Genomic DNA, 27,520 nt, shown 5'->3' with positions numbered 1-27,520 from the left:
TTTTTTTTTTAATTGTTATTTTATAGCTCCTCACTGTAGCTGCCCCTCACCCTTCCCTTTGATGACCATTTCAGGGGGACCAGGGAACAAAGCTGGGGCCCGGCAGCCCCACTACACTCTCAGCCAGGGAGAACAAGTCACAATTACAAATTATCACAACAATTAGTGCCTGTACTTGGGGAATCTGCAAAGTGAGGTGGCCCTAGCTCCCCATTGTACAGGGGTCTATTTGGCAGTGACCTTGCTCTGGAGATGATGATATTCCTTCATCCTGAGGGAATTGATGTTGATGAGACTGGTGTCACCGACTGGCTGGCTCATCATTGCCCTGCACGTTCATGCTCACCTGCTCTCCACTGTAGAGAGACAGTGGGGGCTCCTGGCAGAGGATGTACACCTGGCCCTTGAAGATGGATATCTGCACTTTCCCTTCCACTCGGTCCTGGGACTTGGCAATGCAGTGGTGGGCAAAGTCACACTGAGGGTTGTGCCAGAAACCGGTGTACACCAACTCAGCAAATTTCAAGCCCAGGCCTTGTTTGATTTTGCGCACTTCCTGTTCCATGGCAAAGCCCTCAATGTCTAAATGAGGGTGGTAAAGGATGGTGCCTGCTGGGGTCTTGCAGATACCTCAGGACTTCATTTCAATGAAGCGGTTCTCCACGATGTCAATATGGCCCACGCTGTGCTTGCCTGCGACTTCATTCAGGTACATGAAGAGCACCAAGGAGGTCTGGTGGGTGGTGCCATCCTTGATGCTGGTCACCTTCACAGGGACCCCTTTTTTACTCAGTCTTGAAAATGTTGGGGGTGTTGGGGGCTTTGGCCAGGTCCTGAATCTTCATGTAGAGACCTGAAGGTGCTTGGTTCTTGGGGTTCTCCAAGATTCCAGCCTCGTGGCTGATGTGCATGAGGTTCTCGTCCATGTTCCATGGGTGCTTCAGAGTGACTGGGATGGGAATCCCATGTTTCTCTGCATATTCCATCAGATCACTGTGGCCCTTGGACTGGTTGTAGAACTCAGGGATCCTCCCAGGAGCAATGACCTTAATCTGGGGGGCCAGCGAGTAGCAGGCGAGCTCAAACCAGACCTGATCGTTCCCCTTTCCCATGGCACTGTGGGACACATACTTTGCCCCCTCCCACTGAGCAATTTCCACTTGTTTGCGGGTGATGTAAGGCCTGGGAAGAGAGGGGCCCAGGAGGTAGCAGTCCTCATACAGGCCAGATGAACTCCTCCACGAACTCCTTGCTGACGTCCTCAATGAACACCTTTTTGGACCCAAGGTTCAGTGCCTTCTTCCTGGCTTCCTTGAAGTCTTCCTTCTGGCCAATGTTGGCCAGGTAGGCAATAATGTCATAGCCTTGTTCCTTCAGCCACACGAGGATGCAGGAGGTGTCCAGGCCACCACTGTAGGCCAGAACCATGGAGCCTTTGCTGAACATAGCATCTGGGATTGGAGGTGCAATTCCTGGTGCCTGGAATCTGTCTTCATGGCTCAGTGAACCACTCGGGGCCTGGGGAGCAAAGGCAGGCGACAGAGCAGGGCCCACGTCTTTCTTATTGGTGAGTTCTTAGATATACAGTCAGATATATCTCCTTTTCCTTTTTGGTTTAGCCTCAAAACTATATTGTCACCTAAAACTTCTTATACCACATTTATGTTCTTTGTTTCTACATTTTAAGTCTCCAAATGATTTTTCCCCACATTCTTTTTCTTTTTTCTTTTTTTAGAGACAGGGTTTTGCCATGTTGCCCAGGCTGGTCTCAAACTCCTGAGCTCAAGCAATCCGCCCACCTCAGCCTCCCAAAGTGCTTGGATTATAGGCATGAGCCAATGCTCCTGGCCCCCACATTCTTTTTTAAATAATCTTTTTATTTTGAAATAATTATAGACTCACAGGAAGCGGCAAAATAGTACAGAGTTCCTTGTACCCTTCACCCAGCTTCCACCAACGGTAAGACCTTACATTACTAGAGTATAATATAAAAACCAGTAAATCTATATCCAAATGACTTTTTTCCCTTTCATAACCACACTACAAAGCACAAACAATTTTTTAAAAGTACATTTCAAATGGTTTGAAAAGCATACAAATGCTCAGCAGAAAATGAGCCATAAATCAGTCAGATGTTAACTGAGGATTTAATAAAAAAAAGTTAAGGCTTTGAAAAATGATTCAGTATTCTGCCAAATTGAAACTCTTTGGGGGAAAATGGTGCCTTGTTAGGGATGGATAATCAAAACTCAGGTAAAAGTCCAAGAGCACACTCAAGTAGGGTTTCCAGAAGGCTGGCCACAGGTGGTCTTATGGCAAAGCACTGATTTTTTATTTTTATTTGAGACGGAGTTTCGCTCTAGTCGCCTAGGCTGGAGTGCAATGGTATGATCTCGCCTCACCACAACCTCTGCCTCCCGGGTTTAAGCGATTCTCCTGCCTCAGCCTCCTGAGTAGCTGGGATTACAGGCATGCACCACCATGCCTGGCTAATTTTGTATTTTTAGTAGAGATGGGGTTTCTCCATATTGGTCAGGCTGGCCTCGAACTCCTGACCTCAGGCGATCCGACCGCCTCGGCCTCCCAAAGTGCTTGGATTACAGGCGTGAGCCATCGTGCCTGTCCCTTATTTACTTGTTTTTTTGTTTGTTTGTTTGTTTTTGAGACAGAGTCTCGGTCTGTGGCCCAGGCTGGGGTACAGTGGCATGGTCTTGGCTTACTGCAACCTCCGCCTCCTGAGTTCAAGCAATTCTCCTGCCTCAGCCTCCTGAGTAGCTGGGATTACAGGCATGCACCACCACACCCAGCTAATTTTTGTATTTTTAGTAGATACAGGGTTTCACTATGTTAGCCAGGAGGGTCTTAAACTCCTGATTTCGTGATCTGCCCAACTCGGCTTCCCAAAGTGTTGGGATTACAGGCGTGAGCCACCATGCCTGGCTATTTTACTTTTAGTTCAGAGTAGAGAGTGTAAGATAAACTGTAGTTGAATCAAGTTTCCAACTAACATAGAAAGTTAGTTATATATAGGTTGGCCGACTGACATTTATGTCTATTTTAATTTTTGGAATATCATATGTCAGAAGGATTAAAAATTTTATACAATAAATGTGTTATTGAATAATGTATCCAAACAGATTTTGGGAACTGAAGGATTGAAAATGTATACTAAGTTTTTTTTTTTTTTGAGATGGAGTCTCTGTCTGTCACCCAGGCTGGAGTGCAGTGGCGCGATCTCGGCTCACTGCAAGCTCCGCCTCCCGGGTTCATGCCATTCTCCTGCCTCAGCCTCCCGAGTAGCTGGGACTACAGGTGCCCGCCACCATGCCTGGCTAATTTTTTTTGTATTTTTAGTAGAGATGGGGTTTCACCGTGTTAGCCAGGATGGTCTCGATCTCTTGACCTCGTGATCCGCCCGCCTCGGCCTCCCAAAGTGCTGGGATTACAGGCGTGAGCCACCGCACCCGGCCGAAAATGTATACTAAGTTTAAAAGGGTGTGCGTGTGTGCACACATGCGTATATATCTCTTTAAGATGATTAATATGCACATCTTAACTTACATCACTTGGCTACAAATCAAACAAAAAATGGAAAGATCTAGGAAAAATGTTTTGTTACCTGCACTACATTTGGATACAAAGCAGCACACAGCATTGCTGATATCAGCTTGGGGTTCTCAGCATTTGAATTTGCCTATGAGAAAAGTACAGCATTAATTAACAAGTGATATGGCTATTTCTTTTTTTTCTTTTTGAGATGGAGTCTTGCTCTGTCACTCAGGCAAGAGTGCAGTGGCGCCATCTCAGCTTACTGCAACCTCCGCCTCCCAGGTTCAAGCGATTCTCCTGCCTCAGCCTCCCGAGTAGCTGGGATTACAGGCATACACCGCTATGCCCGGTTAATTTTTGTATTTTTAGTAGAGACGAGGTTTCACCATGTTGGCCAGGCTGGTCTCTAACTCTGGACCTCAAGCAATCTGCCCACCTCAGCCTCTCAAAGTACTGAGATTACAGGCGTGAGCCACTGCGTCTGGCTCTAATATGGCTATTTCTGTATGTGCCGTAGGATTTACCGTTTTATTATATTTGATCTCTATCTTAAAGCAAAAAAAAGAGCACCTAATTTCTATCTCTTTGCTAGAAAAATTATTTCTAAGTAAAAAAACAAATCTACTGGACCACAGTCACATTGGACCCACTCCAAGGAGCCTACAATGACTTTCTAGACTTTTGCAAAGCGTTACAAAGCCAGTGTTCCTGAGTATAAATGGAGAAAAAAATTATGGTTCACGAGATGTTCAGAATCTCCAGAAACCGCTAACTGCACTCGGAACACAGGGGCATCAGGTTCATCTTACAGAAGTGCTCTTCCTATAGTTATAGAAAAAACTGTCTTTTGTTAGAAAAAATGCTGGCCTGATTTGAGAACATTCTACCGGAAGTCTATTCTATCTCTTATGAATTTATCAAGAAGCAGCATGAAATTTAAAAACCAAAAACAACAGCAACAATGAGCAGAAAACCCTGTTTTTTTTTTGAGACAGAGTTTCGCTCTTGCTGCCCAGGCTGGAGTGCAATGGCGCGATCTCAGCTCACCGCAACCTCCACCTCCCGGGTTCAAGCGATTCTCCTGCCTCAGCCTCCCGAGTAGCTGGGATTACAGGCATGTGCTACCATGCCTGGATAATTTTGTATTTTTAGTAGAGACAGGGTTTCTCCATGTTGGGCAGGCTGGTCTCGAGCTCCTGACCTCGAGTGATCTGCCCACCTTGGCCTCCCAAAGTGCTGGGATTACAGGCATGAGCCACCGTGCCCAGCCCCCTCTATTCTTATGAGTGTTAGCTGACACTTAAAAAAATTTTTTTATACTTTTTTTTTTTTTTTTTGAGACAGGGTTTGGCTCTGTTGCCCAGGCTACAGTGCAGTGTCTCAATCTTAGCCCACTGCAACCTCTGCTTCCTGGGATCACATCATTCTCCCACCTCACCCTCCCACATAGCTGGGAAGACAGGTGGTACACCACCATGCCTGGCTAATTTTTTTGTAGAGAGATGAGGGATTTCACCATGTTGCTCTGGCTGGTCTCGAGCTCAAGCAATCCACCTGCCTCAGCCTCCCAAAGTGTTGGGATTATAGGCAGGAGCCACCGTGCCAGGTCAGCTGATATTTATTTGTGGGAAGCAGAAAATCAAGAATGCCATTAACCCACTGCTCAAAGGCTTAAGTGAAGAAGAATGTCTACAAGTGTTCCCAGGTTAAGATTGTATTTAGGTGCTAATTAAAGAGAAATAAGAACCAGCTCCACATTCTTTACCTCTTCTCCTGTGGCATCTAAGACACCATCTCCTCCTTGGGCCCTTTTCTCAATTTCCCTTGCTCTGAGCCCTTCCCTTGCAAACCCTATATCCGATAACAGTTCCGTGAATTGTCGTTTGAGGCTGGCCATTTCCTGAAAGAAGTGGAAAAACCTTTAAGCAAGGGAATCAGCATAACAAAGTGTTAAGTCTTACAAAAATGAGTGATTACAAAAATGCATTATTTCAGGGGGTAGCAATGAGGCTCAAGTGGATTCATTCCTCAGGTATGAAGAGGATCTTGTCTGGTCATTTCCAAGAAGCAGCTTTCACTTACGCAAACTGGCAGGCAAACTGAAACAGTTATGCAGAAATGCAAAAATTCAATAAATCCAAGGATCATTTAACTCTAGATTACAATTTTAAACACTCTCATTGGATTTTGGGTAGGCCTGATTTTCCACGAAATTCTTAGGACAGCAAAAAATGCTGTTTGTTTTGACTGGAATTCCAACTCCAAGTGCTGCGGCACTGTCTACTACCTAGCTTTTCCTACTTGCATTTTTGCTCCTGTCCTCTCAGTTCCTTACTCAGGCCTAGAGTGGTTCGTGCTCTCAGTGGAACTCAGCAGAATGTTTCCTCTTTCTCCTTCATTATGGTCTTGCTGGCTCATCTCTTTTCCTAGGAATAGGGACATCATTAAGTGGTTCAATATTTTTTTTTTTTTTGAGACAGAGTCTTGCTCTGTCATCCAGGCTGGAGTGCAGTGGCGCAATCTTGGCTTACTGCAACCTCTGCCTCCTGGGTTCAAGTGATTCTCTTGCCTTAACCTCCCGAGTAGCTGGGGCTACAGGTGTGTGCCACCACGCCCAGCTAATTTTTGTATTTTTAGTAGAGACGGAGGTTTCACCATGTTGGCCAGGCTGCTCTCGAACTCCTGATCTCAGGTGATCCGCCCACCTTGGCCTCCCAAAGCGCTGAGATTACAGGCATGAGCCACCACGCCCGGCCATGGTTTAAGATTGAGATGCTCCTTTTAGCGGCTGAGCACAAATGTGAGAAAGAAAGCACAAACTTCTTTTTCTTGTGGCTACTGTTCTCACATAGGCTGCACATCAGACAAAGAGAAGGAAATAATAATCATTCAAGGAACTGAAAGCTAAGCAACACTACCCTGTCTCTCAATGATGGTTTAAGTATTTTCTTGGAATGTCTCAAGTATACATGGATAACTAGAATATAATTAGGAGTTAAATATACCGCAGTTTCTATTTCACGACAAAGTTTTAATTGAAATCTTAATAAAAACAATCCTACAATCTAAGTTGAAGTTTAGTGAAAAGATGCAACTCTTGTTTGATGGACCTCATAAGTCACAGCAAAATCTACACATATCCTAATGAAAAAAAATTTAGTAGGAAATATAATTTAAAAGAAATATCCTCATCTTATATTTAAGCATCTTAATGACTTGAGAAAATATTTCTTATTGCCCTGTACATATAAACACTGCCCCCCGCCTGCTTTTGATTAGTGATTCTCAGCCTCCCAAGTAGCTGGGACCACAGGCGTGCACCATCATGCCTGGCTAATTTTTATATTTTTTTGTAGAGATGGGGTTTTGCCATGTTGCCCAGGCTGGTCTCGAACTCCTGGGCTCAAAGGTTCTGCCTGCCTTGGCTTCCCAAAGTGCTGGGATTATAGGCATGAGCCACTGCGCAGGGTCCCAAAATCTTTGAGTAAAACATGCTTTGCAAAGATGTGTGCCATCATTATTTTGGCTTCTCATACCACTTTGGAATTTATTTATTTTTTTTTTTATTTTTATTTTTTTTTTTTTGAGACAAAGTCTCCCTGTTGCCCAGGCTGGAGTGCAATGGCACAATCTCAACTCACTGAAACCTTCATCTCCTGGGTTCAAGCGATTCTCATGCCTCAGCCTCCCGAGTAGCTGGGATTACAGGTATGAGCCACCATGCCCAGCTAATTTTTTGTATTTTTAATAGAGATGGAGTTTTGCTATGTTGGCCAGGCTGGTCTTGAACTCCTGGCCTCAAGTGATCTGCCTCCCTCGGCCTTCCAAAGTGCTGGGATTACAGGTGTGAGCCATAGTCCCTGGCCTCATCACTTTGGAAGGGCACCTAAAACACTGTTGCAACAGGAGACAGAAGCCCTGTCTACATTATACAGAAGATAAGACATTTTTTATTTTTATTTTTTGAGGCAGGATCTCCCTCTGTTGGCCTAGGCTGGAGTACAGTAGGGCATTCATGGCTCACTGCAGTCTTGACCTCCCAGGCTCAAGTGATCCTCCCACCTCAGCCTCTGGAGTAGATGGGATTACAGGCCCATGTCACTAGGTCTGGCTGAGTTTTGTATTTTTTGTAGAGACGGGGTTTTGCCATGTTTCCGAGGATGGTCTCAAATTCCTGGGCTCAAGCAATCGTCAGCCTCTCAAAGTGCTGGATACAGGTATGAGCCACCACGCCCGGCTAAACATTTTCTTGTATACTCATTATATTCACATAGTAGGTTCTGATAGATGTAAGAAAAATTAACAAAATCTGGTTCAGTATTAGTTCTTTGGTTTTAGGGAGAGGGGAAAGGGATTAGAGATGGCCATGGACCCCTCTGAAAAGCTGATGAAAGCTATGGTCCGCCTCTCCAGAATAATGCACATATGTATAAGCATACAATTTTGAATACAATTTCAGGGGCTTAGGGATTCAGGTTAAGAATGCCTGGTGTAGCCCGGTGTGGTGTCTCACACCTGTAATCCCAGCACTTTGGGTGGCCAAGGCGGGCGGATCATGAGGTCAGGAGTTCCAGAGCAGCCTGGCCAGCATGGTGAAACCCCATCTTTACTAAAAATACAAAAAAATTAGCTGGGCATGGTGGCATGTGCCTGTCGTCCCAGCTACTCAGGTGCCTGAGGCAGGAGAATCACCTGACCCTGGGAGGCGGAGGATGCAGTGAGCCGAGATCACACCACTGCATTCCAGCCTGGGAGACAGAATGAGACTCTGTCTCAAACAAACAAACAAACAAACAAACGAAAAAGAATCCCTTGTGTAATTACTGAAAAAACTGACTTCCAGTAAGCAGCAATCTTACTGCCTATATTCTACCCTATCTTCCACATAAGTAAACAAAAATTCACCACAAAGAGGAAAAGGAGGTCAGTGGAAAGGTTCAGCACAGAAAGCCTGATGCCACAGTGCAGGAGTCCATTTTACACAGCTGGTAAAGCCAAACATATTCCAGAAATAACATTTGCAATGTTAAGACAGGACACATGAGACAAAGTCGCAGCACCCTCTGATGAGCTACTCTAATACAAAAATGAAGAAAAAGCCACAGACACAACTCACCTGCAGAACTCTTCCAGACAAGAAGTTTTGTCTGCAGTAATTATAACTTGCACGCACGCCTTCTTTTGTACTTAGCTGCCATCCCTAAATTTTGGAGAAAATCAAACTGAACTTACTCAGTCTTTAGTGCCAACACTGGTAATAAAACTAAGCTATTAGGTTATATACTTACCTTATACGCTCGTAGAAGGGCCAGATAATCACTGTTTGCGAATGCAAATTCCAGCTTTTTCTGGTTAGCTTCTTCTTTTTTATCCCAGGGAGATACCTAAAGGAGAGAGGAAAATCAGATTTAAAGAACACTTTTTTTTTTTTCAAAGACAGGGTCTTGTTCTGTTGCCCAGGCTGGAGTGCAGTGGTGCGATCATAGCCCACTGCAACCTTTATCTCCCAGGCTTAAGCAATCCTCCTGCCTCAGCCTCCCTGGTAGCTGGGACTATAGGTGTGCCCCATCATGCCAGCTAATTTTTTAAAATTTTCGGTAGAGACGGAGTCTCACCATGTTGTGCAGGCTGGTCTTGAACTCCTGGGCTCAGGCAATTGGCCCACCTCGGCCTATCAAAATGCTGGCATTATAGGCATGAGCCACCACACCAGGTCCTACAAGACACTTTTTATCTGAGGTTTCAAATGGCATTTTCCCACTGCTAAAGCCAGATGCCTTGGGAAAGGATTTTGTGTGGAAAAAGTGTAATCAGTGGGTCAGCTAATGAAAGGCAATTATGACGGTAAATGGCAAGCTCACAGTCTTTGCTCTGTCAAGTCTGCCTGCCCACCCAAAATAAGCTCTTCTGGGTCTTTTAGTTCCAAGTGGCAAGAGTCATCAAAGAGCCACTCATTCTAAAACTATATCTAAAACCTAACATTCTGTTATCTGTGTTCTTTATTTTACAGATTCTTATTCGTCTTCTACGTTTGAGTCTCCCTTGCTTCTATACCCATAACTAGTGTTTTACTCTTATTTATTGTTTTACTTGAAAATCTACACTGGGAAGAATCCTCTATTTTATTACAAATGTTTACAAGTCTTCCTTTTCCCTACAAATGTGTAAAATCAGCAGGGAAGTTAATTTTCACCACTTTACACATACCGATTCATTAATCCAATAATAATATTTCTCTACCTTCTCAGGCTCTAAAGGTATCAGCATGAGCTGCAGTAGTTTCTCATGGCAATCTAAACCAATGCCCTAGTTGCAACACCACTGAAAATCATTCTAAACCAACCATAGTGCTTCTCTCTAATTTTTGTATATTTAAATAATCTTATAACTAATACAATAGCAATAAAATTTTAATTTCTACTCGAAAGTAAAATTCCTTCCTTTTTAGACAGGCCAGTGGGAAAAGGATTGCACGTGGGAGATTAATATTATGTTTACAGAGTCCAGCAAAGGACAGGTGCTCAGTTTTGGCCAAGGATGACATCAATATTTCTTTTCTCTCTCTTTTTTTTTTTTTTCTTCAGATCACTAAACGAAGGCAGACATCAACATTTCTGGATTCAGAGTCCAGAGTGCTCACCATTACACCATGGAACCTCAAACCAGACATCAACGTCTCTAATGAGTCTTTCTTTATTCCAATAAAAGAAAATGGTCAGTGAGAGGTTGGTTTAGATGATTTGGGAAAAGGCAATAGAAGTCCTGTTCACAAGGTTGATACTGTGTACCCCCAGCAAGTTATGTCACCTCTTCTGGTCCTTGGTTTTATCATTTCTTTTTTTCTTTTTTTAAAGAGTAGTCAAGTCTCAACAATCAATTGAGATAACTCACTACCACTGGACCAGCTGGTTTATAATTTGTTGTTAAGTCAGGGAGCTGGACTAAGATATTTTTGCAGATCTGTGAGTTTATAATTCGATGACATATAACATTAAAACTGAAGAAACTGAATACATCCATTTATTCTCCTAACTATATAAAATAAGCCATGATAAAAATAAAGGCAGATTGCTTATCATGAAAGGACCAGTAAAAAAAGATTTTTTTTAATGAAGGAAAAAAAAAAAAAGGCAGACTGACACTCTACCCAACAGCAAAAAATCCTTTCTTCTCAAGTATACGTGGAACACCCTCCAGGACAGACCATATGCTTGACCATAAAACAAAGCTCAATACATTTTAAAGAGGATTGAAATAATACAAATATGTTCTCTGTCCACAATAGACTGAAATTAGAAATAATGAAAAAAAAATTGCGAACTCACAAATATATAGAAATTAAACAACCCATGCCTAAATAATCAAAGGGTCACAGGAGAATAAAAAGGAAAATCAGAAAATACTTCAAGATGAATGAAAAGGAAAACCAAAATGTGTGGGATGCAGCTAAAATAGTCCTTAGAGAAAAACTGAGAGCTATACATGCTTACATAAAAAAGAAAGATCTCAAAACAAGAACCTAAACTTCTACTTTAAGACACTAGAAAAAGAAGAGCCACCTAAACCTTAAGTAAACAGAAGGAAGGAAAGAATAAAGAGCAGACAGTAAAGAAATAAAGAACGGAAAAACAATTGAAAAAAATTAATAAAACTGCCAGGCATGGTGGCTCACACCTGCAATCCCAGCACTTTGGGAGGCTGAGGCAGGCAGATCACAAGGTCAGGAGTTAGAGATCAGCCTGACTAACATGGTGAAACCCCGTCTCTCATTAGCTGGGCATGGTGGCACACACCTGTAATCCCAGCTACTCGGGAGGCTGAGGCAGGAGAATCGCTTGAACCTGGAAGTCGGAGGTTGCAGTGAGCCAAGACTGCACCACTGCACTCCAGCCTGGGCAACAGAGCGAGACCCCATCTCAAAAACAAAAAATAAAACCAAAAGTTGATTCTCTGAAAAGACAAAGAAAATTGACAAATCTTTAGCTAGACTGACCAAGAAAAAGAGAGGGAAAGCTCAAGTTACTAGAATCAGAAAAAGGGACATTATTACTAGCCTTACAGAAATAAAAAGGATTATAAAGGGACATTATGAATAATTATATGCCAATAAATTAGATAAGTTAGACAAAATAAAATTCCGAGAAAAAAATAAACTATCACAACTGACTCAAAACAAAATAGACAATCTGAAGAGTCCTAGAACTAATGAAGAGATTGAATTAATAATAAAACAACTACCCACCAACACTCCCGCTCCACCACCCCCCGGCCCAGGTGGCTTTATACCACTGAATTCTACTAAACATTTAATGATAATTTTTTTTTTTTGAGACGGAATTTCGCTCTTGTTGCCCAGGCTGGAGTGCGATGGCGCGACTGGCTCATTGCAACCTCTGCCTCCCAGGTTCAAGTGATTCTCCTGCCTCAGCCTCCCGAGTAGCTGAGATTATAGGCATGCACCACCATCCCAGCTAATTTTGTATTTTTAGTAGAGACGGGGTTTCTCCATGTTGGTCAGGCTGGTCTCAAACTCCTGACTTCAGGTGATCCACCTGCCTCGGCCTCCCAAAGAGCTGGGATTACAGGCGTGAGCCACCACACCAGGCCCTAAAGAAGAATTAATATTAGTTGTTCTTTTTTTTTAGACGGAGCCTTGCTCTGTCGCCAGGCTGGAATGTGGTGGCGCGATCTCGGCTCAGCAACCTCCGCCTCCCAGGTTCAAGCGATTCTCCTGCATTAGCCTCCCAAGTAGCTGGGACTACATGTGCACATCACCACGCCTGGCTAATTTTTTATATTTTTAATAGAGACAGGGTTTCACCATGTTGGCCAAGCTGGTCTCGAACTCCTGACCTCAAATGATCTGCCCGCCTCAGCCTCCCAAAGTGCGGGGATTACAGGCATAAGCCACCGCGCTTGGCCTGGATTACTTTTAATAAGTTATATCTCTAGTTCTCAGTCTTTAATTGGAGGGTGGATCTCTTTGAGGATTGGATGACATTGTTCCCTAAAAAATCTTTTTGTTTGTTTTATTTGTTTTTGTCTTTTCAGAAATTTATTTTTGACCCTCTCCCTCCCATGCAGATGTGCCCTAAAAATTCACATCTAACATACAAGCAAATTTTTAGGGGGCTCACATGCCCTTGATTCCCCCATGGTCCCCTTAGAGACCTATGGTCCTCTTAGAGACTCCAGTTTAGATGAATGTTGTTTACTTACAAACGGAGACTTAAAAGCCAAACTGGCAGCAATGGTGAGAGCAGGATCCAAACAGCGGAAGATAGACCCAAACAACATTAGTTTGCCAATTCTCACATCCACGGGCAGAGAGGCCAAATGATACCCAAGAGGGGTCAATCTTTCATCTGGAGTTAATGCTCCTAAGTCTCGTAATCGTATTTTTGAGGCACGAAGAGAATCGGTGTGTGGAGGTTCAATGAGCCGAGAGAACACAGACTGGAGATTATGAGCACTAAACATCTCTAAAATTTTAATTCTGAAAAGGAAACAAAATAATAATTTGTCAATTTTATTTCTGGTGGGATGACACAGAGGAATAATTTCTTTTGTGAGTGATAATAATTTACAAGTTTAAATAAAAAATTTTAAAATCTCGTTTTCTACTTCTACCAATAAACCACAAAAACACTTTCAGATTCTGAAACTTATTCATATTCAGAACAAAACTCTCTCTATAAACTTTCAAAATGCTTCTTTCCATAACAGTGGGATCAAATTATGAAACAGAGTTCATGACAAAAGATAATAAGTGTTGGCAAGGATGTGGAGAACTTGGAACCCTGCACGTTGTTGGTGGGAATGTAAAATGATGCAGCCACTATGAAAAACAGGATAGAGATTCCTCAAAAAACTAAAAATAGAACTACCATATGATCCAGCAACCCCACTTCTAAGTATACATCCAAAAGAATTGAAGTCAGAATCTTGCAGAGAGGCCAGGCGCAGTGGCTCACATGTGTAATCCTAGCACTTTGGGAGGCCGAGGTAGGTGGATCATTTGAGGTCAGGAGTTCGAGACCAGCCTGGCCAACATGGTGAAACCCAGTCTGTACTAAAAATACAAAAATTAGCCAGGCATGGTGATGTGCACATGTAATCCCAGCTACTTGGGAGGCTGAGGCAGGAGAATCACTTGAACCCGGAGGTGGAGGTTGCAGTGAGCCAAGATCGTGCCACTGCACTCTAGCCTGGGTGACTGAGCAAGACTCTGTTTCCAAAAAAAAAAAAAAGAATCTTGCAGAGCAGAGATACTTGCACTCCTGTGTTCACTGTAATATTATTCACAATACTCAAGATGTGGAAACAACCTAAAAGTTCATTACAGATGAGTGGATAAAGAAAGTGCAGTATATATACATACAGTGGAATACTACTCAGGCTTAAAAAAGAAAGAAATTCTGCAATATGCAACAGTATGGATGAAACCTTGAGGACATTATGTTAAGTGAAATAAGCCAGTCACAAAAAGACAAATGCTGGATGGTTCTACTTGTATGAGGTATCTAAAATAGTCAAACTCACAGAAGCAGAGAGTGGAATGGTTGCCAGGGGCTGGACATGAGGGAAAAATGTAGAGTTGCAGTCCAATAGGTATAAAGTTTCAGTTTTGCAAAATGAGTAAGTTCGAGAGCTCTGCTGTACAACATTATGCCTATAGTTAACGGTACTGTGTTGTAAAATTAAACATTTGCTAAGAGGGTAGATCTCATATTAAGTATTCTTACCATAATAAAAACTGGACATGATTAACTTAGATAGTTCTGACTGCTATACAATTAAAGGTATTTATGAAAAAGGTTTAAATGATCCACTTATTCCTTCTCACATCTGAAGTTGCAGTCATTATTTATATATTTTTATTTTTTGGGGGGGGATAGAGTTTCATTCTTATTGCCCAGGCTGGAGTGCAATGGTGATCTTGGCTCACTGCAACCTCCACCTCCCGGGTTCAAGTGATTCTCCTGCTTCAGCCTCCTAAGAAACTGGGATTACAGGCGTGCGCCACTATACTTGGCTAATTTTATATTTTTTTAGTAGAGATGGGGTTTCACCATGTTGGCCAGGCTGGTCTCGAACTCTTGACCTCAGGTGATCTGCCTGCCCCAGCCTCCCAAAGTGCTGGGATTACAGGCATGAGCCACCACACGCAGCCCAAAGCTGCAGTCATTGTTTATAAAATTAATCTGCATTGTGTCCTGCCTTGTGATAGCTCTTCAAAAACTAGTGTTTTAAATTATGAACTTCATTCAGAAAAAGAGTTCTCATTTAAAAAAAAAATTATGAATATCAGCAACTTAGAGAAAAGTGCAACATAAACAAAAAATTTTATTTACTTCACATGCAGCTCCTTTTTAAGTTGCCAATCTATATACACACAATTTTACATTTTTATTAACATGTATATTTTTGGTATCTAGCCTTTTCTCACTTAATGTAGTTCACTTTAAGACGTGAATTGACAGTAATCCACTTACTTAAATTTCATTTTTATTTTATTCATTTATTTAATTTTTATTTTTTGAGATGGAGTCTCACTCTGTTGCCCAGGCTGGAGTGCAGTCGCACGATCTCGGCTCACTGCAACCTCTGTCTCTTGGGTTCAAGCGATTCTCCTGCCTCAGCCTCCCCCAGTAGCTGGGATTACAGGCATGTACCACCACGCCCTGCTAATTTTTTTTTGTATTTTTATTAGAGATGGGGTTTCACCATGTTGGCCAGGCTGGTCTCGAACTCCTGAACTCAAATGATCTGCCTGCCTCAGCCTCCCAAAGTGCTGGGATTACAGGCGTGAGCCTTGGCACCCAGCCCATTTTATTCATTTATTTTTGAAATGGGGCCTTACTCTGTCTCAGAGGCTGGTGGGCAGTGGTGCATGGCTTACTGCAGGATCAACTTCTGGGGCTCAAGCGATCCTCCCATCTCAGTCTCCCAAATAGCTATAGGACCACAGGTGCGTGCCACCATGCTCAGCTAAGTTTTACATTTTTTGTAGAGATGGGGTTTTGCCATGTTGCCCAGGGTGGTCTCAAGCTCCTGGGTTCAAGTGATCCTCACACACTGGCCTCCCAAAGTGCTGGGATTACAGGTGTGAGCCACCACACTGGGCCTACAAATGTATTATTATTATTTTTTAATATTCAAATTTTATTTAATTTAATTAATTTTTTTTTTTTTGAGATGGAGTCTCACTCTGTCACCCAAGCTGGAGTGCAGTGGTCCGATCTCAGCTCACTGCAACCTCTGCCTCCTGGGTTCAAGAGATTCTCCTTCCTCAGCCTCCCAAGTAGCTGGGATTACAGGTGTGTGCTATCACACACAGATAATTTTTGTATTTTTAGTAGAGATGGAGTTTTGCTATGTTGGCCAGGCTGGTCTCAAACTCCTGACCTCAGGTGATCCACCTACCTCAGTCTCCCAAAGTGCTGGGATTATAAGCGTGAGCCTCCATGCCCGGCCCTACATATGTACTCTTAAGCTCTGTTTTAGGGCCATGCTCTGCAATGTAAGAGATCTTTATGTGCAGAAATTTAAAAGGAATGGTAAAGGCAACACTAAGGATCTCTTTCTTCACAAATAAATGAGATTATTGGTGGTCATTCTTAGCCAAATATCTTCTAGAAGTAAAAGGAAAACATGGAACTTAATAGAGTGAGAAACATTTAGACCTTTTGGAAGCAAAACACAAAAAACCAGATGTCACCTTAGACACAGCTGTTCCAATGGCACTCTTTGTATTTCTGGTAGCTGTTGTTTTAAAAGCTGGTGATTGTAGTGATGGCTAGTGAATAAATGGAAGCAGACCCCAGATGCAACACGGCCTGCTCGGCCTTTCCTTTGTAGAGCATTAGCTTGAGATACAAAGGTGTCCTCTAGACTTTCCATCCCTTTGCTGGCATCATATCTATAAAGAAAAAGAAAATATAAATTGAGTCATTTTATAAAAACATGGCCAAGACTGCTTGCTATGGACAGAATGGATGAACCAGCTTCCTCCTGTAGAGGGACACAGTGCCCTGTATATTCTGGGATAGTTGAGCCCCTGGTAGGAGCAGCTAGTGCTGATTTAAGTGGCATCAAGTGCAGAGTTTCCCAAACTACACAGTTTCTTTATTCAACCCTTTTTCATACAAGCACATATAAAATCACATGACAAAAAGAGAGAAAAAGCAATTCATTACTTTTCATCCCCATTTGATGTTAAGGTCCATGGTCCTGGCTACAGAATCATTCACAAATCCACGTACAGTTTTCACAAAGTATTTTTTCATACAGTAATCCGTGTAGCTTAATAGCATTAGCCACTAACAACGGTGTCTCCCAAAATGAAGCATTTTTAGCCCCTCTCTTACATCACCACAAGACGGAATACCTCTTTTCTTTCATTTTCCCAGAATCGATAACATAGACAACATCATCGATGGTTATGGATGTCTCAGCAATGTTGGTGGAAATTATAATCTTAGTTACTCCTGCAGGAGGTTTTACAAACACAGCCTGCTGCTCTTCACTGGATAAAGATGAATGAAGTGGGTGAATAACACATCTGGAAGGAAATAAAAGCACATGAAGTATTCTAGCACCTAGCACCGAAACTAGATTACAGTGGGTGAATTTCTACTAAAACCAACAATATGACTTCAGGTATTAGCAACTTCTCCACAACCTGTCCTCAGAGCTCAGCTCTTCTACATAGTAAAGTCTTGGCCGGGTACGGTGGCTCACACCTGTAATCCCAGCACTTTGGAAGGCCGAGGCAGGCGGATCACCCGAGGTCAGGAGTTTGAGATCAGCCTAGCCAACATGGTGAAACCTCGTCTCTACTAAAAAAATACAAAAATTAACCAGGTGTGTTGGTGGGCACCTGTAATCCCAGTTACTTGGGAAGCTGAGGCAGGTGAATCACTTGAGCCCAGGATGCAGAGGTTGCAGTGAGCTGAGATCCTGCCATTGCACTTCCGCTTGGGCGACAATAGTGAGACTCCGTCTCGAAAAATAAAATAAAATAAAATAAAAGGTAAAGTCCTTTCTGATTTTTACAAAATATTTACTTAGTTCTAGGAACCAAAAACCTCATACCAACTTGGGAAAAATGTTGGAGTATAATTCAGTAGTAAATAATGAAGAGGAATAAATAATTGATATTCTACAACCAACAAGCCTAGTGCAAACTAACCAGCAAAGAATTATTCTTCCTCTAAATACAAGATGAGCCTGTAATCCCAGCTACTTGTGAGGCTGAGGCAGAAGAATCACTTGAACCTGGGAGGCGGAGGTTGCAGTGAGCCGAGATCACGCCACTGCACTCCAGCCTGGGCCACAGAGCGAGACTCTGTCTCAAAAAAAAAAAAAAAAAATATATATATATATATATATATATATATATATATATATATATATATACACACATATATATACACACACACATACATACACACACACAGAGAAGACAGGCAATGACAATGATGTAACCTCAGAAACTTCATTCTTACGTTTTAAGGGAGTGTTCGTTTGTCAAATAGTTTTCCCCTTAAAAATGAAGACACACCCAGTGTGTCTTGCTCCTGGAATAGGAACTATTGAAGATGATTTTCTCTCATAATGGTAGGACTTCTTTGTTGTTACTAATGCTGCCTTTCCCCCACCTTCCCCCACTATCTGGGGCTCTGACATCTAAAATTACATGCAAATTTGCTGAGTCACTATGCTAAGTGAAGAGAATTTTTTTGAAACGGAGTTTCACTCTTGTTGCCCGGGCTGGAGTGCAATGGTGTGATCTCAGCTCACCAAAACCTCTGCCTCCGGGGTTCAAGCTATTCTCCTGCCTCAGCCTCTTGAGTAGCTGGGTTTATAGGCGCCGGCCACCACACCCAGCTAATTTTGTATTTTTAGTAGAGATGAGGTTTCTCCACGTTGGTCAGGCTGGTCTCGAACTCCTGACCTCAGGTGATCCGCCCGCCTCGGCCTCCCAAAGTGCTGGGATTACAGGCATGAGCCACTGAGCCCGGCCAATATTTTTCTTTAATAAAAAGGGAATAACTGATTTCCTGCAGCAAATAGGTTTGCTCATTTCCAGCTGGCATAAACAAATGTGTGCTCAAAGACTGGTGCTCTTCCAGGGTCTAAAGAGGGTGATGATATCTTTAGAGGTAACTGCAATGGATGATTAAGAATATAGAAAGCAATTAGCTTACCGATTACTACGTCTGTTGTTGAAAAGAGAATTAGACTGCAGCTGTTCGTAAAGCATTTTGATTTCTGCTAGTCCTGGTAAAAATACAAGTATAGCACCTGGGTATATAAAAAGAATCAATATGTGGGTAAGCATAGGCACAGAAAAGAAACAAAAATTTTTTTAAAAAAGAATATGATAAATGAAGTAAATAAAAAACTAATATAGATTATAAAGCTGTTTTTAACCAAAATATGCAATAATCTGAGAATTTCGCCTGTGGTCTCAGCTACTTGGCAGGCTGAGGTAGGAGGGTCGCTTGAGCCAGGGAGGTGGAGTTTGCAGTAAGCCAAGATTGTGCCACTGCACTCTAGCCTGGGCAACAGAGCGAGACCCTTTCTCAAAAAAAAAAAAAAAAGAGAAATTTTCACTATCAGTTTTATTTTCTTTGTAAAGTCCCAGAGGATTTAAACAAATAAATAATTACATGTTTTATATATTCTCTGACTTAATAAGGACAAAATGGAGATTTATCTTTCTATAACCAGAAAAACTGAGGTGTGGAAAAGTATAATGTCTGTCAGTATAATGCCAAGAATTATTAGCTAAGCTCTTTTTTTATTTTAATTTTTATTTTTTGAGACAAGGCCTTGCTCTGTCACCCAGGCTGAAGTGCAGTTGCGCGATCACGGCTAACTGCAGCCTCAACCTCCCCAGGCTCAGGTGATTTTCCTACCTTAGCCTCCTGAGTAGTTGGGACTACAGGTACATGCCATCACGCCCGGCTAATTTTTTATATTTTTAGTAGAGATGGGGTTTCGCCACGTTGCCCAGGCTGGTCTCAAACTCCTGGACTCAAGTGATCCACCCGCCTCAGCCTACCAAAATGCTGGGATTACAGGCATGAGCCACTGTGCCTGGCCTAGCTAAGCTCTATAAATAAACTTTTTCAGTACACTGGCTATTTTTTTTTTTTTTTTTGAGACAGCGTCTTGCTCTGTTGCCCAGGCTGAAGTGCAATGATGTGATCTCAGCTCACTGCAACCTCCACCTCCTGGGTTCAATTGATTCTCCCGCCTCAGCCTCCTGAGTAGCTGGGATTACAGGCGCACGCCAGCTAATTTTTGTATTTTTAGTAGAGACAGGTTTCACCATGTTGGTCAGGCTGGTCTCGAACTCCTGACCTCGTGATCTGCCCGCCTTGGCCTCCAAAAGTGCTGGGATTACAGGCATGAGCCACTGCGCTTGGCCCCACTGGCAACTTTCTATTTTTTTATTTTTTTAGAGACGAGGTCTCACTATACTGCCCAGGATGGTCTTGAACTCTTGAGCCCAAGCAATCTTTCTGCTTTAGCCTCCCGAGTAGTTGGGACTACAGGCATGCACCACCACACCTGACCTTGACATTCTATTTCTATAGGAAGAGTTATTCTCCTAACCTTATAAGACAGGAAGACTATTTTATTAATAAATAAAATCCATAAACATTTTACTGGAAATGAGAAAAAGAAACTATAATTGACTGGCCAATCTGGTAATCTAAATTCAGATATATTTTAGAGACAGCCCATTAACTAATCATATCATGTTAACAGTTTATGGGCTTTTAAATTTTACATTAAATAAAATAAGCATGAAAACTGATTATAGTATATTTCTGCGTGAAGAGCAGTCACTCAGCAATAGTCACCTTCTTTTGTGCTTTATTCAGGGAGAAAAATGGTACTGTTTTCACCAGCCCCCCTTTAATCCCACAAATATTTATTGGGTGCCTATGTCAGCTCCATGTGAAGTGCAATGGGATATAAAACAAGCATCTGTCAGCAGAGAACTCATGACCTATTATTCAGTCATAGTTATCCTTCCCACTAAATAAATGAGGAATCTGAATTACCACAAAACTGGAACTCTGATGAAGGCTGAAAGAGATCTTATAGCATTTTTAAAAATACCTCATAGTAACAAAGAATGTTCACATATATTATCCCATTTAATCCTCATAGCCATCCATTGAGAAGGTTATTAGTGGCCAGGCATGGTGGCTCAGGCCTGTAATCCCAGCACTTTAGGAGGCTGAGGTGGGTGGATCACCTGAGGTCAAGAGTTCAAGACTAGCCTGACCAACATGGTGAAACCGCATCTCTACTAAAAATACAAAAATTAGCCTGGCATGGTGGTGCATGCCTGTAATCCCAGCTACTTGGGAGGCTGGAGGCACGAGAATCACTTGAACCCAGGAAGTGGAGGTTGCAGTGAGCCGAGACCATGCCATTGCACTTCACCCTGGGCCACAGAGTGAGACTCCATCTCAATAAAAAAAAAAAAAAAAAGAAGGCTACTAGTACCCCTACTAGTGACTCAGTAACTTCAGACTCAGGTCACAGAGTTAGTAAGCATGGAGCTTGGACACAAACCTAGGGTTTCTGGCATCAGATCCATGTTCTTTCCATTACATACCCCATGATCCTCTGCTAAAATGCCACAAAATTTTATTGAGGTCAGGTGTGGTGGTTCATGCCTGTAATTACAGCACTTTGAGAGGCTGAAGTGGGAAGACTGCTTGAGCCTAGGAGTTTGAAACCAGTCTGGGCAACACAGGGAGACACCATCTCTACAAAAAATTAAAAATTCAGTAGGGCTCGAGAGGCTGAGGGAGGTTGTAGGATTACTTAAGCCAGGAAGTTGGGGCTGCAGTGACCCGTGATCATGCCACTGCACTCTAGCCTGAGTGACAAAGTGAAACTCTGTCTCAAAAAGAAAAATTTTAAAAATTATTTATTAAAAGATAAGCAAAAAGAAAAATACAAAGGAAAAAAAAAGCCACAAAATTAAACAATGATGAAGCATACTATTATATATGGATTGAAAAAATTTTTGTCTATATTTTTATGTGCCTCATCTGTCTGGGATATCTTTAATGTTCACAAATATGTCACATATGTCACTGACTTCCTAGTCACTATATCTACTCTGCTTTAAATTTAGGTAATTTTCTTTCTTTATTTCTTTTTTTTTTTTTTTTTGAGATGAAGTCTTGCTCTTGTCCCCCAGGTTGCCAGGCTGGAGTGCAATGGAGGGATTTTGGCTTGCTGCAACCTCCGCCTCCTGGGTTCAAGCGATTCTCCTGCCTCAGCCTCCCGACTAGCTGGGATTACAAAATTTAGGTAATTTTCTAACATTTCTTCTTCATTTCTGATTTTTTTGCTATGCTTGATTTTTTTCAATAATAGTCTTCTCCTTTGGAATGAAACGACATAGGCTGGGCATGGTGGCTCACGCCTGTAATCCCAGCACTTTGGGAGGCCAAAGCGGGCGGATCACCTGAGGTCAGGAGTTCCAGACCAGCCTGGCCAACATAGTGAAACCCTGTCTCTACTAAAAAAACAAAAAAAATTAGCCGGGCATGGTGGCGTGCACCTGTAATCCCAGCTACTTGGGAGGCTGAGGCAGGAGAATCACCTGAACCCGGGAGGCGGAGGTTGCAGTGAGCCGAGATCACACCATTGCACTCCAGAGCGAGACTTCATCTCAAAAAAAAAAAAAAATTGCAAAAATTAGCTGGGCGACATGGTGGTGCACACCTGTAGTCCCAGTTACTCAGGAGGCTGAGATAGGAGAATTGCTTCAACCTGGGAGGCAGAGGTTGCAGTGAGCTGAGATCCCACCACTGCACTCCAGCCTGGGCGACAGAGCAAGACTGTCACACACACACACAAAAGAAACAAGATATTCAGTCCAGTGAAGTGATACTGTATTAGCCAACACTCACTACTTGCCAAGTAAAAATAAGGCATTTAAATAATTTTATATGGCTCACAAGTCTCTTTAGACAACCACACAGCGGGCCGGGTGCAGTGGCTCACGCCTGTAGTCCCAGCACTATGGGAGGCCAACACGGGCAGATCATCTGAGTCAGGAATTCGATACCAGCTTGGCCAACACTGTGAAACCCCGTCTCTACTAAAAATACAAAAATTAGCTGGGTGTGGTGGCACATGCCTGTAGTCCCAGCTACACGGGAGGCTGAGGCAGGACAATTGCTTGAACCCAGGAGGCGGAAGTTGCAGAGCCGAGATTGCGCCACTGCACCTCCAGTACCTGGGTGACAGAGACTCTGTCTCAAAAAAAAGAAAAGAAAACCACATAATGATTAAGTGTAAGCAGAAGAGAGCAGCCATTCTCATTTCTCTTAAGTTCTTTATGATCACATAGATTAATATATATATATATATTTTTTTTTTAGAGACAGAGTCTTGCTCTGTTACCCAGGTTGGAGTGAAGTGGCGCAATCTTGGTTCACTGCAATCTCCACATCCTGGGTTCAAGCAACTCTCCTGCCTCAGCCTCCCAAGTAGCTGGGATTACAGGCGCCCATCATCATGTCTGGCTAATTTTTAGTAGAGATGGGGTTTTGCCATGTTGGCTAGGCTGGTCTCGAACTCCTGACTTTAGGTGATCCACCCACCTCAGCCTCCCAAAGTGCTGGCATTTCAGGCATGAGCTACCATGCCCAGCCAACATAAAGTAATTTTTTGATCTATTATTCCATTTAATCATTACATTCATTTATTCATGCAACAAATATTTACTCGGTACCTAAATGCTGTAGGCACTGTTCTAGGGTCTGAGAAATACAGTGGTGAACAAGAAATGTCTATTCTTTTTTTTTTTTTTTTTTTTTCTGAGACGGAGTTTTGCTGTTGTTGCTTGGTGGTGAGCCACTGTGCCTGGCCGAAATCTCTACTCTTAAGGAGCTTATATCCTACTGAAGTATGCAAAACTCCAATTTCAGACAGTGTTAAGTGCTACAACGAAAATGAATTCTTTTTTTTTTTTTTTGAGGTGGAGTCTTGCTCTTGTAGCCCAGGCTGGAGTGCGGTGGCGCGATCTTGGCTCACTGCAACCTCCGCCTCCTGGGTTCAAGAGATTCTCCTGCCTCAGCCTCCTGTGTAGCTGGGATTACAGGTACCCGCCACCATGCCCAGCTAATTTTTGTATTTTTAGTAGAGACGGTGTTTCTCCATGTTGGCCAGGTTGGTCTCGAACTCCTGACCTCAGGTGATCCGCCTGCCTCGGCCTCCCAAAGTGCTGGGACTACAGGTGTGAGCCACAGCACCCGGCCTATTTTTAGATATTAGGATAGAGTAAGGGGATTGGGGCAAGACAACAGATAGGGTGGTCTGTAGAGGTAAATTGAGGAGAAACCTGAAGAAAATAAAGGATTTAGTTAAGAGAAGATTTGGAGTATTCATTCTAGGGATAAGGGACTGCAAGTGAGGTTAAGAAGGCTACCTGGATGGGAAGACAGTGAGTAAAGTAGTGATTGCTCTGTGTTTAGTACAGTAGTGGTAATAGTGTTTAACTATAATAAGTGTTCAGTTGATCCTTGAACAACATAGGTTTGCACTGCATGAGTCTACTCATTGGCAATTTTCTTTCAATGAATATTGGAAAATTTTTGGAGATTTGTGACAATTTGAAAAAAACTAGCACACAAACTGCATAGCCTAGAAATGTGAAAAAAAATTAAGAAAGAGATATGTCATGAATGCATAAGACATATATAGATACTAGCCTATTTTATTATTTGTATCATAAAATACACACAAACCTATTATAAAAGGTTAAAATAATCAAAACTCACACACACACACTTATGGACCATACCTGGCGCCATTTGCATCTAGAGAAATGTGAACAAATGTAAAAATGCAGTATTAAATCAGGCCGGGCATGGTGGCTCATGCCTGTAATCCCAGCACTTTGGGAGGCTGAGGTGGGTAGATCACCTGAGGTTGGGAGTTCGAGACCAGCCTGACCAACATGGTGAAACTCCATCTCTACTAAAAAATATATATATATATACAAAATTAGCCGGGTGTGGTGGCGCATGCCTGTAATCCCAGCTACTTGGGAGGCTGACGCAGGAGAATTGCTTGAACCTGGGAGGCGGAGGTTATGGTGAGCCGAGATCACACCATTGCACTCCAGCCTGGTCAACAAGAGCAAAACTCCATCTCAAAAAAAAAAAAAAAAAAAAAAAAAAAAAGCGGTATTAAATCAAAACTGCATACAATGAACTATATAATACAGTATACTACTGTAATAACTTTATTTAAAAAATGATTTTGTAGCCACCTCCTGTTGCTACTGCAGTGAGCTCAAGTGTTGTGAGAATCCACTTAAAAAAAATGTATTGTGACACTAATCATCTCCAAGTAAGTCATTTGTTTTGTCAGAATATTGTATATTATAGTAAAAAGTGATCTCTGTGGTTCTTGTGCATTTTTCATTGTGTTTAGTGGAATACAGTAAACCTTGAATAACATCATGGCTATACGAAGTGCCACTAGTGATGCTGTAAGTACTCCCGAGAAGCAGAGAAAAGTCATGACATCACAAGCAAAAGGTGAATTGCTCAATATGTTCCGCAGATGGAGGTCTATAACCGTGGTTGCCTGCCATTTCCAGATAAATGAATCCAGAGTAAGGGCCATTGTGAAAGAAGAAAAAGAAATTTGTGAAGCTGTCACTGCAGCTATGCCAGCAGGTGTGAAAATCTTATGCTTTTTGAGAAATACCTTTTTATCTCATTGAAAATGCAGTTTTTATGTGGGAGCAAGATTGCTATAAGGCATACCTGCATGAGTCAAGAAAAAGCAAAGTATTATGTGACAACTTAAAGCAAACGGAAGGGAAGGATCTAAAGCTGGGAAATTTAATGCCAGCAAAGGATAGTTTGACAATTTTAGAAAGAGGTTTGGCTTTTAAAATATCAAGATAACAGAAGCAGCAGCTTCTGCTGACCAAGAGGCAGCAGATAATGAGTTCCCAGATGCCATTAAGAAAATCATTGAGGAGAAATGTATCTGCCTGAAAAGGTTCCAAATAACTGATGAAAGCGCCCTCTTCTGGAAAAAAAATGCCACAAAGGACATTTATTAGTAAGGAAGAGAAGTGAGTACCAGGATTTAAGGCAGGAAGGGATAGGCTAAATCTACTCTTTTGTGCAAATGTAGTTGGGTTCATGATCAGCACTGCCCTGTGTATAAAGTTAACCCCTGGCCTTGAACAGAAAGAAGAAACACCAGCTGTCAGTGTTCTGGTTGTACAAGAAAGGCTGGCCAATGGGAACCCCTTTTCTGGACTGGTTCCATCAATGCTTTGTCCCTGGAATCAGGAAGCACCTTGCCAAAGTTCTTTTCATACTGGACAGTGCCACTGGCCACCCAGAACCCCAGGAGTTCAACACCAAAGACACTGAAGTAATCTACTTTTCCCTAAATATGTCTCTAATTTAGCCTCTATATGCGGAGTTCATGAGGACCTTTAAGGCTCATTATACAGGTACTCTATGGAAAGGACTGTCAATGCTACGAAAGAGAATTCTGACAGAGAGAACATCATGAAAGTCTGGAAGGATTACTTCATTGAAGATGCCACGGTTGTTATTGAAAAAGTGCGAAAGCCATCAAGCCTAAAACGATAAACTGATGCTGGACAAAGCTGTGTCCAGATGTGCATGACCTCACAGGATTTATAAGACAAGTAAGAAAATCATAAAAGAGACTATGGATATGGAATAAACGTGGGGAGATGGTGGCAGTGGTGAATGACTTCAAGATATGGATCTTGGAGAAATTCAAGAGCTAGCCAACACCACACCAGGGGAATTAACAGAAGATGACTTGATGGAGATGAGCGCTTCTGAACCAGTGCCAGACAATGAGGAAGAAGATGTAAAAGAAGCAGCAGTGCCAGCAAACACACTGACATTAGACAATCTGGCAGAAAGACTCAAGACTGCTTTTAACTTCTATTATGACGTGGACCATTCTATGATAGAGCACTGAAACCAAAGCAAACAGGGGAAGGATTGGTACTATATAGAAACATTTTTAGAGAAATGAAAGAGCAAAGTCAGACAGAAATTACAATATGTTTCCTTAATGTTGCAATGAGCGTGCCTGCCTCTTCTGCCTCCCCTTCCACTTCTTCCACCTCTGCCACCCGAGACAGCAAGAGGAATCCCTCCTCTTCCTCCTCCTCAGCCTACTGAATGTGAAGGCAACAAAGATGAAGACCTTTATGATAATCTGCTTCCACTTAATGAATAGTAAATATATTTTCTCTTCCTTATGACTTTTTAAATAACATTTTCTTTTCTTTAGTTTACATTACTGTAAGAATACAGTATGTACGCCAGGTGCAGTGGCTCACACCTGTAATCCCAGCACTTTGGGAGGCCAAGGTGGGTGGATCATGTGAGGTCAGGAGTTCAAGACCAGACTGGCCAACATGGCAAAACCCTGTCTCTACTAAAAATACAAAAATTAGCCAGGCGTGGAGGTGCACACCTGTAGTCCCAGCTACTTGGGAAGCTGAGGCCAGAGGACTGCTTGAACCCAGGAGGAAGAGGTTACAGTGAGCTGACATCATGCCACTGCACACTCCAGCCTGGGCAAGAGAGTGAGACCCTGTCTCAAAAAAAAAAAAAAAAAAGAAAGAAACAAAAGAGAATACAGTATGTAATACATATAACATACAAAATGTGGTGTGTGGTTTTTTTCTGTTTTTTTGAGACAGGGTCTTGCTCTGTTGCCTAAGCTGGAGTACAGTGGTGCGATCATGGCTCATGGCAGCCTCCACCTCTCAGGCTAAGGCAATCCTCCCACTCCAACCCCTTGCTGGGACTACAGGCATGTGCCACCACGCCTGACTAATTTTTGCACTTTTTTGTAGAGATGGGGTTTCACTGTGTTTTCCAGGCTGATCTCAAAC

The 27,520-nt window shown here is 42.4% G+C and overlaps 2 protein-coding genes, 1 long non-coding RNA gene and 1 pseudogene across 14 annotated transcripts in view; 2 read left to right on the top strand and 2 right to left on the bottom strand.

Annotated features, from left to right (window-relative positions):
- DHX57 (DExH-box helicase 57) overlaps nt 1-27,520 on the bottom strand; it is a 78,599-nt gene that overhangs the window by 12,429 nt on the left and 38,650 nt on the right. For 9 of the 12 annotated variants that reach the window (XM_054678350.2, XM_515423.9, XM_054678351.2 and 6 more), the window contains 8 exons: nt 18,762-18,858; nt 16,940-17,113; nt 16,271-16,471; nt 12,769-13,045; nt 8,838-8,933; nt 8,666-8,749; nt 5,315-5,449; nt 3,620-3,694 (listed from right to left, as the gene is read on the bottom strand). In XM_054678350.2, the coding sequence (XP_054534325.1) occupies nt 3,620-3,694; nt 5,315-5,449; nt 8,666-8,749; nt 8,838-8,933; nt 12,769-13,045; nt 16,271-16,471; nt 16,940-17,113; nt 18,762-18,858 (1,139 nt within the window). Of the gene's footprint in view, nt 1-22; nt 1,519-3,619; nt 3,695-5,314; nt 5,450-5,884; nt 5,976-8,665; nt 8,750-8,837; nt 8,934-12,768; nt 13,046-16,270; nt 16,472-16,939; nt 17,114-18,761; nt 18,859-27,520 lie in introns of those variants that run through there. The other 3 variants (XR_010149575.1, XR_010149576.1, XR_010149577.1) reach the window with 2 other exon arrangements.
- LOC134807930 (argininosuccinate synthase-like) lies at nt 226-1,219 on the bottom strand (annotated as a pseudogene).
- Nucleotides 1,469-10,271, top strand: LOC107973437 (uncharacterized). Its single transcript, XR_010149578.1, has 2 exons — nt 1,469-1,567; nt 10,134-10,271. It is a non-coding gene; the product is annotated as an uncharacterized LOC107973437 (long non-coding RNA).
- MORN2 (MORN repeat containing 2) overlaps nt 25,933-27,520 on the top strand; it is a 46,915-nt gene continuing 45,327 nt past the window's right edge. The window contains 1 exon segment of the mRNA NM_001246561.1: nt 25,933-26,855. The gene's annotated coding sequence lies outside the window, so the exon portion shown is untranslated.

Source organism: Pan troglodytes, chromosome 12 (genome assembly GCF_028858775.2).
Source record: "Pan troglodytes isolate AG18354 chromosome 12, NHGRI_mPanTro3-v2.0_pri, whole genome shotgun sequence".
In the NCBI taxonomy this organism is placed as follows: Eukaryota; Metazoa; Chordata; class Mammalia; order Primates; family Hominidae; genus Pan; species Pan troglodytes.
This window is presented reverse-complemented; position numbering and strand designations above follow the sequence as displayed.